This window comes from Erpetoichthys calabaricus, chromosome 15, assembly GCF_900747795.2.
Source record: "Erpetoichthys calabaricus chromosome 15, fErpCal1.3, whole genome shotgun sequence".
NCBI lineage: Eukaryota > Metazoa > Chordata > Cladistia > Polypteriformes > Polypteridae > Erpetoichthys > Erpetoichthys calabaricus.
The window spans coordinates 53,247,333-53,259,965 of NC_041408.2; the positions used below are offsets into that span (position 1 = coordinate 53,247,333).

At 42.8% G+C, this 12,633-nt stretch overlaps 1 protein-coding gene across 1 annotated transcript in view; it reads left to right on the forward strand.

Annotated features, from left to right (window-relative positions):
• The first annotated feature begins 8,602 nt into the window (after positions 1-8,602).
• The window catches only part of b3galnt2 (beta-1,3-N-acetylgalactosaminyltransferase 2), a 49,190-nt gene continuing 45,159 nt past the window's right edge, over positions 8,603-12,633 (forward strand). The window contains exon 1 of the mRNA XM_028820871.2: positions 8,603-8,892. Within this exon, the coding sequence (XP_028676704.1) occupies positions 8,787-8,892 (106 nt within the window). The 5' untranslated portion in view covers positions 8,603-8,786. The remainder of the gene's footprint in view (positions 8,893-12,633) is intronic.

Below are 12,633 nucleotides of genomic sequence, written 5' to 3' on the forward strand. Positions count from 1 at the left end.
TGCCTTTTAGGCAACTTTGAGCATTTTGGTATGCCCTGGACGTCAGCACTTCCGCCACACCCAGAGGTGCTGGCGGAAGGAATACCAGGGACACACCAGAAAGTGCTGCAGGAAGCTCGTCAGGAGGCACCTGGAACACATCTGGGGGGGCTTAAAAGGGGCCACCTGCCTCCCTCCAGTCATCAGTTGGAGTCAGATGGAAAAGGACGAAACTCAGAGGAGAGGAGTTTGAAAGGCCTGGACTGAGGGTGTGTGGTATAGGGGCAGTGGGTTGTGCGCAGGGACATTATTGATTGTAAATAAACGTGTGTGGTGATTTGAGCATTGGTGTTTGCCTGTCTGTGTCGAGGCTGATCTTCCACAACACGTAGATATAGATATATACAGTATATATATATATATATATATATATAGAGAGAGAGAGAGAGAGAGAGAGAGAGAGAGAGAGAGAGAGAGAGATACACTGTATAATAAGGCCTGTGTTTGAATGGTCTAATCACAATTTTCTGGAAAATGTGTGTGTGTGTGTGTGTATATGTGTGTGTGTGTATATATATATATATATATATATATATATATACAGTATATATATATATATATATATATATATATATATATATTGTGAAGGACAGCCAGGTCCCATGCCCGGCAGGGACGCCCCTGCTGCATCTGTTCCAGGGGAGCCACCATGGGCAGCTCAATACCTCCCCCGGGACGCTTGGTGGCAGCCTCCCTGGTGGACGATGATTCCCCAACCTGGCGCAGGGCTCCATGGGAGATGGAGTCCTCCACAGCCTGGTTGGGGGCTTGGATGGCCGCTAGGGGGAGCTGCATGACGTCTGCAGCCCAGCTGGTCGACTCGTCAGCCCCACCCAGAAGTTCAATTAGGACCAGGTAATCAAGCACCTGGAACGCTTCCGGGTGGGGTATAAAATAGGCCAGCCACCACCATTCGGGACAGCCAGAGTCGGGAGGAGGAGAACTAAGCCTGAGGAGGAGTGGTGGTGCTGCCAGAAGGATTGTTGCTGTGGTGAATTGTGCTTGTGTGGGACTGAGTTGGGCCTGTGGGACACGGGGAAGGCGTGCCCCACGGCTGAAGAGAAATAAAAGAGTGTTTATTGAAGTATGTGCCTCTGTCTCAGTCTGTGCCGGGTCGGGCACTATATAGCGCCTTCTCACAATATATATATGTACAGTATATACAGTATATATATATATATATATATCTGTCTGTCTGTCTGTGTCTCTGTCTACTACCACACATGAAGGTGTCCTGACAAAAAGGCTGTCCCGTGAGTATCAGGGAAGAGAGTGGAGTTAAAAAGTGGGCATATCTCAATGGGAACGGCCGACACAAAAGCCACAAAATAGTGGCACCAGTCGTGAACCTAAAATAGCGTTGGAAAAAGAAAATAAAAAAAATTGTTTCAAAATGGAAGCTCTAATTTAAATTATGACTGCAGAAGAATTACATTCATTGGGTATTTAACCCCCTAAAACACCACAAAGATGAATTTTCTAGTTTCTGGAAAAATTACAAAGAAGTGAAATTCTAACAGAAGGGTGATCTAAATCCAATCTGAAAAGATGGCATTCGGTTTATTGTGTTTGCTGTATACACTTCTCTTACGACATCAAATCTGGGTCACATAGGCCCATAACTAAGACATCATTTCCCAATAACTTAAAAAATACCAACAGTGAACACGGCACTAGGACTTGAACCCTACACATGCATTGCTTCCCTCATGCTCTTCTATCTTGCTTCATTCCTTTGATAAACACATCATCTCTCGTGTAAGACAGTGACAATACGCATCTTCTCACACTAAGATAAACCTTTTCTGTCCGTTGGTTTAATTTGATGAAATAGCCAGGAGTATATCTGCACCTGAAGATGTTTGGCTAACTTGTCTGAATGAGGTTGTGATATTGAAGAAAATTCAGAGTCTTATTCTCCTTTTGTTAACTCGGTCTGAAGTACTTTAAGAATTCTCACAGTCGGCACTTGCTGTGGCTGAGTAGGGCTGCCACCATCACACACTCAGACTCCTTCTCCATCTCACATGAAGGTGTTAGGGTGAACAGGTCAGTTATTTTTGCATACTGGAATGCATCTTACTGCAGATTTTACAATCTCTTCTTTCTTCCTCATAACCCAAATTTCTCTGTAAGTCACGTGAAGTTTTATGTTGCAATGAATGTAGTGACCTAATAGTCCTATGAAGCTTGCTATCTTTAAACCTAAATATATTTTAATACATATTTTTATCATTGTAGTTTAATATTTTCAGTAAATTAAAAATACAAATTCTTGTCTAAATTACTAATTTTAATTCATATTTATATCATACAGTGAAATGGCCCATGGCAGCTGTCAGACCACTGGGGAAAATCCTTCCATCCCCATTGGCCAACCACCCTGAGTAACAATACGCCATGCTGGGCAAGGAGAGAGTGGCTTCTCCACCTCATGCCATATTCCCAGCACATACAGTAAGTCATTAAAGGATCCAAACTGGAGGCTTGAGACCTCGTGTTTTAACAGTAGAACAGGGGAGAGCTGGAAGAGATTAAACTGAACGTTGTATTCATTTCTGCGCCTGTATGGTGACGCCCTGCTTTTTCATTGCATCTTCAACTGAAAGTAATGCTTGGAGTGAAAACAAATAATTGCAGGCACACTGTTTTGTAGGCTTTGTAGACCTCCTCGTGATACTTTATAAATTTAACACAATTTCTTTATCGAGCTGCCTTGTCAGAATTTCAAGTGTGTTGATGTTGATACATTATATCAAACAGCAGGTGTGGGGGGGATTGTTGCCCCCCATGGAGTTTCAACTGAGCTGATATACATATATTATATCGAATGGTACACAACCATTTACTTCTGACGCTCTGCCAGTGTTGTGCTCCGGTGTGTATTGGCCCACTTTACGCCCTAACTAAAAGAAGACAAACAATAAAATTCTGATTCAGTATTTTGTGAATTTCGGGAAAATGCACCCACCTGTATTCTTTTTCAAGAAACTTAATACAGCTAAATAAAAGGTGCAGAACAGAGAATTATTGCACTGGTTGTAGGGTACAAAGTTACTATTCTTGATCTTCACCAATCACAAAAGTGTAACATATTTGGAAACAATGAAACCCGTCTTAGGACTCTGTGCTTGGTGTTGTAGGTTAGTCGGTATGCCTCCGGGAGTGTTAGAGCCATGTTGTCTGAAGATGGGTGCTCTTGATAGGGTTACCCACAAAAAACATTCCAGAATTTACCAGTCTGAGTTTACCGATTAAAACCTAGTCTGGAACGTTGATACCAAGGCTCACCCCTGAAGCCAGGACTGGGAGTGGAGTTCATTGGTGAGCACCTGGTGGCCAGATGACTCGTGTAAACTGGTGGGGCTCACCACTCTCAAGGCCAAGGGTGGGAGTCAGGTGCTGTGCCAGTTTACTTTCTCCCTGCCAGACTCAAACAGCAGAGAAAAGAGAAGAAATTAGCAGATACCGAGGGAACTACCTGAAAGCAATTAACAAAACCAAAAGAACAGATGGAAAGAAAACAACTAACTAACAAAAAAGAAACAACTAAAAAATAATTAACAAATATAAACAAAGGGATGGACGCCTCCATCCGTCCATCCATCATCCAACCCACTATATCCTAACTACAGGGTCAAGGGGGTCTGCTGGAGCCAATCCCAGCCAACACAGGGCACAAGGCAGGAAACAAACCCCAGGCAGGGTGCCAGCCCACCGCAGGGCACACACACCCACCAAGCACACACCAAGCACACACTAGGGCCAATTTAGAATCGCCAATCCACCTAACCTGCATGTCTTTGGACTGTGGGAGGAAACCCACGCAGACACGGGGAGAACATGCAAACTCCATGCAGGGAGGACCCGGGAAGCGAACCCAGGTCAGGATGGACGCCTGACACATGTAAATCATGTATAAATATAAAAAATATCTGAAAGATACAAAATGATGAAAAATGTACCAAGGGTAATGGTTTCAAAGGGTCATTATTGTCACATGTATACAGTGTAGTGAAATGTGAAAGTATCCAGCCCTGTTAGATTTTTCCATATTTTACTGCTACAGTGTGGATACCTGTTGTATTTAGCATACAGACTGTATACGCACACTTAATAGTTCTAACTATGACATTGCCCTAATTATAGGCTATTGGAGCATTAATTAGGGGTTGTGGTACCATAGGTATGACTGTTTAGTAGCCATAGGTAAAACAGGCTAGTCTGGAAAAAAATGAAGAAAAAGCAACCACCATTGTTCTTGTTCCTAAATGTTGCTCTCTGATGACAGTGGCCTCCTGTCTTGGGAGACATTTAAAGTGATGGAATGAAAGAGGCAGGGTCAGAGGCAACGTCACTGGTCTTCATCTTCGGCTCTGTGGGCAGAAGAAGAAAATAACTGGGCAAGTGGCCATGTTATATGTAAACAAGGGAGCCCCCTGCTTGCTTCGCTCACCTACCCCCGGCGTTTTGAACCCGTGCCCGCCGGGCAGCCGTAGGTTGCTTTTGTATTGGCCTCTCTTTCAATCTCATGTAGCATTTTTATAGACTTAGGTAATGGGTGATTGTTTATGATCTTAGTGACGTTTCTCAGTATAAGCTCCGTGCATTGTTTGTTTTCAGGAAGGTTCATTCGTTGATAGATTGCGTCATCTGGATCTAAGATGTAGATTTCTGCAAATCTGCGTTCGTGATTTGTTTCAGGGCGCACTGTTCCAATGCGCGCTGCACGCATCCACGTTCATTGTATCTGTCCATTTGGGCTCGTTTCTGTACCTGTGTTAGTCGAGCTTTTCGTTTTTGGAGCCGAGACAGTTTTTCTTCCGCGGTTTCAGAAGCGCGTTGTAGGCGCCTACGTTTATTGTTTTTTTTTCATGCGGGCTCGTCTTTGTGGTCCCGTTACTCGAGCCGTATCGTTTTGCACCCGTGACCGTGAATTCATGACTTGTCTGTTCTTTATCATTAGTAATATGGGTAAGTAATAAGGATGATCGCACTTACTGTTAATATGGAGCGTTTTCTGTGGTTGTACGGTTAATAGTGCATCACTGTAATGAGATTTATCTATGCTGTATAGTTTGTACGTGTTCAGATGACGTATGTTTAATATGGAGCGTTCGTTTCTTCTTATTATTACCCATCAGGTGTTGCGCCTGTGTTATCTGTGGTTGTCCTGTTAATATTGCATTACTGTAATGTGATTCCAATATGTAGTGTAGTCCGGTTTCTTGTTGTTTATGTATGACGTCGGGTGTCCGCCTGCGGTTTTTTAGAAGTGCATGGATTATGCTGTGTAGTGTGTACGTTGATTTCAGACGCGCGTTGTAGGCGAATGCTCCTATCGTAGCATCTGCCGTTTTCCGTACTACAATTCGCTTTCCGTAATATCTCGGGCTTGATGTGTGACCCTTTGTGGACTCCGTAGTATGCCCCGTTTCACTGTGGGGTGGGGATAATGTAATTCAAATATGTTGTTTTGTCCGTATTTGTGGAGTTTCTGTATGATATCGGGTGTTTGCTTGCGGTTGCTGTTTTCTTTTTGAGCCATGATCTCGGGCTTGATGGGTGACCCTTTGTGGACTCCGTAGTCTGTCCCGTTTCACTCAGGGACGTGGGTCTGACTCCTCTTTTTTGTGTGCTATGGGCTTTGTGTGGCGCCTGCGTCTGACTCCTTTTTTTTTGTGTGCTATGGGCGCGTTACCTCATTTCTTATTTCTGTTAGTGGAGGGGGCCTTTGTGTGGCGCCTGCGCACTATGTCTTTTGTGTCCACGGGCAGGTCCCTGCGTCCAAATCCAGTTTACCATTCTCGTTTAGTAATATGGATATGGATCCTTCACCCAAGCCCTGTACAAATGAGGCCTTGAAAGAGATGCACTATTATCACTTATATGATGCCAGATAATCTAATTTAACAATAGAGAAGATTAATCTTAGAATCTTAGGTGTCTTTAACTGCATTCACTGAAGTGTGCAAGATCAATGACTTTTAATATGACACAGATTCACCCAAACAGCCTAACAGGCATGCATTTGGGATGTGGGAGGAAACCAAGTCACCCAGAGAAGCTCAACCAGAGAGGGAAAGGGCTGTCAAATTTAAAAACTGTCCATACTGTTTTTTTATACCAATGTCATAAATTGTATATTCAAGAGTAAAATTTAATCTCTCCATTCTTTTCTATGTTTTTCCAAAAGTGTACTACTATAATCTGTACATATTATGTTCCACTCCAAGGATATTCCCCCAATAATGATGGCATTTCTTTTATTTTACCAGAATCAAATAAAGGTAAAATTCTAAGTAACACATTTCATAAATCACTCAATAATTCCATCTTTCCATCCATTCCATGTGAACTTGCTTATCCAAGGCAGGAACAGTCCCTGGACAGTGCGCCAGTCCATCACTGGGTGACACACACACACATCAGGGGCCAACGTAGCATTGCCACTCCAGCTAACTTGTATGTCTTTGCAGTGGACTATGAGAGGAAACTGGGGCCCCCAGAGGAAATCCACATTAATGGTAAAACAGTTCAAACAATTTTTAAACAAAGCTCTAGTTCTTTTATTTCATATATATGTTTTTTTGTTATCCATTGTATACTGATTTGAGAGACTAAAGTCCATTAAATGTTGGCCTGCTCTCTGTTCCTAAACTGAGCAAGATGCAAACTGGAGGAGCAGCATTTTGTGTTGATGTTCCGAAGGTCTGAACCATTTAATGGTGTAGTGGTTAAGGTTTTGAACTTCAGCCCGGCTCTGGACTTCAACATCTGTAGTTGTGGGTTCAAATCCCACTACCAACATTGAGTGACCCTGAGCAAGTCACTTGACCTGCCTGTACTCCAAAAACCAATGGTATCATAAATGTTGCAAGTTGCCTTGGATAAAGGTATCATGCAAATGTAAATTTTATACGCTTTTTATTTAGGAATTTTGCTCAATCCTACAAGTCGGTCACCTTGGCTCCTGCTTTGCTTGCACAGCTTGCTGTTGAGATAGGCTTCAGTCCTGGCACCTGTGCAAATGGATGAATGTAAAATCTGTATGTAATGTGACGAATTAACCAGGCCACCTGACTGAATGGCTCTTCGGGTTTCCTTTTTCTTTAGTATTAAACGCTAGTCTGGCAGTTCACAGTCTACGCGTCCCTCAGTTGTCGGTCTTAAATGATCATCACTTAAAAAGTTTCTGCCTGGCATCATGCCATTGTACTGTAACAAGTACGGTGACGTAAGAGATAGACGGAGAGACGGACACACAGCGAGATACCAGGCAGGTCTGAGCCTTCAAACAGTCGGGCACAGAACAAAACAACTGGCACACTGTTCAATTCTACTGTGCCAAAGTTCCCCGCTGTTAGGGGCCACAGAGAACACCACCGGAAAACAACAAATAGGGTGGTAAACACCAAGACAAGTCGCGCCTCACCTCGGGGTGATCGCCAGCCGTTCTTCTGTCGTGCATCTGCCACTTTTTTAGGCTGCCTTTCTCCACACGTGGCTCGTCACGGCCCCCGACGCCTCGTCCGCCACAATTCAGACCACTCAACATCGTCAACTCCTTCCGCTAGAAACGCCCGGGCGCTTGACCCTCATGGGGTTCCCGTTTAAGTACTTCATACTACGGGTTTCCTGGCCCCTGGACAGCGCTCCATATGAAGCCGTTGAAGAGACCACGGGATGCTTCTAGAGAGTTCGCTGTCAATCAGGCGGCACCGCTTCGTGTCTGTGCTGTTCCCCACAGTAACGCTGCACGTACTTGCCCCCGGGAGATTTGAAAGTGCTGTGTGCTACTGAACAGTTCGCGTTTCTGCCACCTGGAAAAAAATCTCACAAAGGTTCAAGAACATTGCCATTATGGATACTAACATTTGCTCCTTTATAAATTTACTTTGCGAAACGGGTTGTCCAATTGGCTTAATGTGCCTACTCTTTGACTTGGGCCGTGGACCACTAAACGCCGACTTTTTTCAGGAACTTTGAAAACTCTAGAGTGCCTCTCCAGTGCCACATTTTAAATCGTAAGTTAGTTTAGCTAAATTTATTTCTGTGTGAAAATGTAAATGGAATTGTGTTTTGTCATTTGTTTGCACCAAGTGCTCGAGTAAGTGAAGTGTGACCGTGCAGTTAGTGCGATGGACTGCAAACGTCAAGGCTGCTGGCTCATTCCCATACCTCTCACTGCAAACCATATAACCAGCTTGCGTTCCAGTTGTGAAAAATAGAAATAATTACTCAATAGCTAGACAGGTAAGAAGGTGCTACAAAAATTATCTGAAATGCGCATTAATTGTAACGGTTAAGAGGCCAACATTTTGTTCAATTAACTAATTTTGCAGTTTTATGCTTATTTTCCTTTTATTCAATTTGTTTCCTTGTGTAAATTTATATTGGCCTGCCATTAATGTATGAAATGTGACGCACTAAGGGATTCTTAATAAATAACATTTCAACTGAGGGACCACCCTCAGGCGTGTCAAGGTCCGTGTTGCGATCGAGAACTACAAGATCCATGATTCATTGCGACGTGGGCCCTGCCGTTGATTGGCTCAACGTCCCAATACAACGTAATACGTTACGACAAGCAGGCAGCCTTGACTAGGTATCATCTTTACCTCTAGAAATTCAGCACTGCGGGAGTCTTTCAGTTTATCGCACCTGCTCTTGGAACAGAACTAAGTTTGAGGCCGGATGAGTTTTTCCTTTTTGCTGTTTTTTCAATACACAGACGGAGACTGTCCATGCGAAGTCTAACAGTGCTGCTGTGCCCGTGTCTTGTCGCGGTAGTGGTGCATTTCTGGATGGTGATAAACCGGACGGCTTCATTCCTGGATTTCCTTTACGCAGGTACGTTGTTCCCGCGCCGGCACAAGTTGTGGACTCTGCCTCAAGGGAGTATAGCGGACAGTTTGCCTCTCGTTCCTTTAAGAACTGGGCACCGTTGCCCGTCTTCACTTCGACCTTGAGCGCTCATGCCCGTATCGTATTACTTAAAGCCACAGTGACACCACCGTCTTGAGTAGCGGCGCCTGCTTACTGGTTTCTCTGGGCGCCCGCATTTCATCTGCTCACTGGTTTGTAGAGAATCGGTTACTCTGTTGGAGGAGGTCCGTCCTGGTCTGCTTTGACAGTCCTACCTCCCGAATTCGCAGTTCAGCCTTCAATGAAGGTGGGAAACTTGAATGGGTTTGCGGGGTTCAGCTGTTAGTAACTTAAGTGGCCAGGCAAAATCTTTCAAAACTTTCAGAATCGGTTAATAATATCGCACACCACTCCTTTTAATAAAAACAAGTTACACTTGAATCATTGTAAATCTTCATTTAATTCATATCCATTAATAAAGTTGTTTTTTATTGAAGTGTTCTTAAATTTTAATAACACATGGTCTGTGATTACTTTTCTCAACAGTAGCAGAATCGCATTTCTGATCTGTTCATTAGAAGCTCCTTCTTTCCACAGTGCAGGGCAGTGCCTAGAGCTACATGACGCCTTATTTCTAATTCTAAGTTATTTATTTAATATATATTTGTGTAATGTTAATATAATGCTGTTATTGCACATTGATATTTATAGAGTTTGGTGTTTACTATTTATTGTCTCTTTATATTCTTTTATTGCAGACTCTTGAAGTTCAGCTGTTAAACATTTCAATATTTACTGTATTTGAATTCGTTTTATAAGAGAGCTGAGATAATCATCAAATCAAAATGTCACATAGTAACTGTATGTGACACATCAATTTGATGATTATGTCTGCTTTCTTATACAATAAGAGGCATGCATATAACACCACGTTTTGTTCTAGTGAAGTTTCAAGTTCTCCTTGTGTCTAAGAGGGTTTTCCACCAAGTTTCATGCCACATCCCTAAAGATGTGTGCATTATATTGGGCAAACATTACAGCAGGGGTCCTCAGTTATGATCCTGAAGGGCCATAGTAACTGCGGGTTTTCTCTCCAACAAGTTTCCTAATTAGAAGATCGTCCTTGCTGATAATGAAACATTGTATTTAACTATATGGTCTCTTCGTGCTTTCATTCATCCAAGACAAATTTTAATTACTCTGTAGATTACCCAAGTGGTTTGTGGGCCAGAACAGATTTTCACTTCATGGTCCTTCCCTTTTCTCTCATTTATTTCTAAACATTTTGTTATCACTGATACTTCATGATGCACATACACACTATTAAATGAAACCAATTTAACAGGAGAGTTGATGATTTCTTTTTTATTTGCATCTTGTTACTAACTGTTGGCTGGTTAAGAAAACAGGAAACAATTAATTTAAATAAAGCTGCTTAAAATTACAAGATGAAGCCGCAAATAAATGAGTCCTAAGACAGGAATTGGTTGAAGCGAAACCTGCTGCCACTGTTGCTCTCCAGGACTGACTGTGACGGAGAACCCCGGCCTTACAAGGATAACTGGCCCAACTCTGCTCTCATTTATAAAAGGTGCCCTGATTTCAGGCTAATCTTAAAAGTTATCCTTTAATATGAGGTAACATGGTGATACATCTTAACCCCACTGATTAAATGACAAGGCAGTAGGAGCCACCCAACTTCAAATTGTAAATATTACAAATGTTCAGTATTTATGACTCCGTCCTGTAGTAAGCAGAGGGGGGTTGGGCTCTGATTTCATTTTGTAGATAGATAGATAGATACATACTTTATTAATCCCAGGGGGAAATTCACATACTCCAGCAGCAAAAAATATTAAATTAAAGAGTAATAAAAAATGCAGGTAAAAAACAGACAATAACTTGAATAATGTTCAACGTTTACCCCCTCTGGTGGAATTGAAGAGTCGCATAGTTTGGGGGAGGAATGATCTTCTCAGTCTGTCAGTGGAGCAGGACAGTGACAGCAGTCTGTCGCTGAAACTGCTCCTCTGTCTGGAGATGACACTGTTTAATGGATGTAGTGGATTCTCCATAATTGATAGGAGCCTGCTGAGTGCCCGTTGCTCTGCTACGGATGTCAAACTGTCCAGCTCCATGCCAACAATAGAGCCTGCCTTCCTCACCAGTTTGTCCAGGCGTGAGGCATCCTTCTTCTTAATGCTGCCTCCCCAGCACACCACTGCGTAGAAGAGGGCACTCGCCACAACTGTCTGATAGAACATCTGCAGCATCTTACTGCAGATGTTGAAGGATGCCAGTCTTCTAAGGAAGTACAGGCGGCTCTGTCCTTTCTTGCACAGAGAATCAGTATTGGCAGTCCAGTCCAATTTATCGTCCAGCTGCACTCCCAGGTATTTATAGGTCTGCACCCTCTGCACACAGTCGCCTCTGATGATCACGGGGTCCATGAGGGGCCTGGGTCTCCTAAAATCCACCACCAGTTCCTTGGTTTTGCTGGTGTTCAGTTGTAGGTGGTTTAAGTCGCACCATTTAACAAAGTCCTTGATGAGGTTTCTATACTCCTCCTCCTGTATGCAGTTTGTCTTGAAATGTGAAAAACTGATAACCATAAAGAGAGGAGCAGAAGACAGGCCTGCAAAGAGAGAGCCTATTTCTGCAGAGCAACATTAACTTTTGTCATTTCAGTTTTACAATACAAAATAACTTGCAAGCTATTGCAGCAAATTGATGTTGACTGTTGTCTGCCATGTTTGTTTTGAGTGTGCATTTGTTCACAAGGAATTCCATGAGATTCCAGGTTTGAAGAGTTGTAACTGTCCTAATTACAAGTGTTAATCTTTTAATGTGGATTGTCTTTTGTCTATATAACCTTATTGTATGTGCTTCTGTAACTGAAGACAGAGTAGAGGGCAAAAAAATTGATGAAATATGTCATTCTTTGTAGAGTTGATTCAATTTATAAAAAAAACAAATAAACAAATCTTCTACTCCGTACGGTTAACTGGTGATTCCAGATTGGCCTTTTGTGAATGGCCGTGTGCGCTTGTGAGCCCTTGGGCAGTGCACCCCGTCCCACATTCCTTCCGGCTTTGCCCATGGTGCTGTAGTGATAGGCTTCTGTCCCACCTGGCCCTAGGTTATGTAGATTTGAGTATGCTTTACTCCACTGGAACAAAAAGCTAATGCACACTTTGTTTTGGTTCCTCATCTTTTCTAATTGTGTTACTTTAAAGGCCTATTTCTACCCTTAATTTTGTAACTTATCTACATCCTTCGTTCCTGGGCCTTTGTGTTTTCTGAAGTACTGTGCATTTTAGGGGCTTTTTTATGATTGCTATTCCTGCAAAATACTTGTGGGTCACTAGAGTTGTTTTTCGACTAGCAACCTCCACCAAAGTCTGGTTCCTGGTTTGCTTCCATTGTGTTTTTTCTAAAAGGTTTTGAAACCATGTGTGAAATGTCTTGGCACCGTTGAGTCTTTTCTGTGTGTGGATTGTGTGCCACCCTGGTAATGTTTCAGCAAAGGAGTGGTCACTCATGGTCATGGAGAGGGCAAGCCTGTATAAGCAGATCACCTCATTGTAAGTTCAGCAAAATCATGGACATGTTAGAGAATGTTGTCAAACTTCATTTAATGCACTGAAGTCAATGGAGAAGAAGGAGCTGTTTTGAGGGAATTGTGATGGTGTAATGGTATTTTAAGTGTTGCTGAGGACTAGGGCA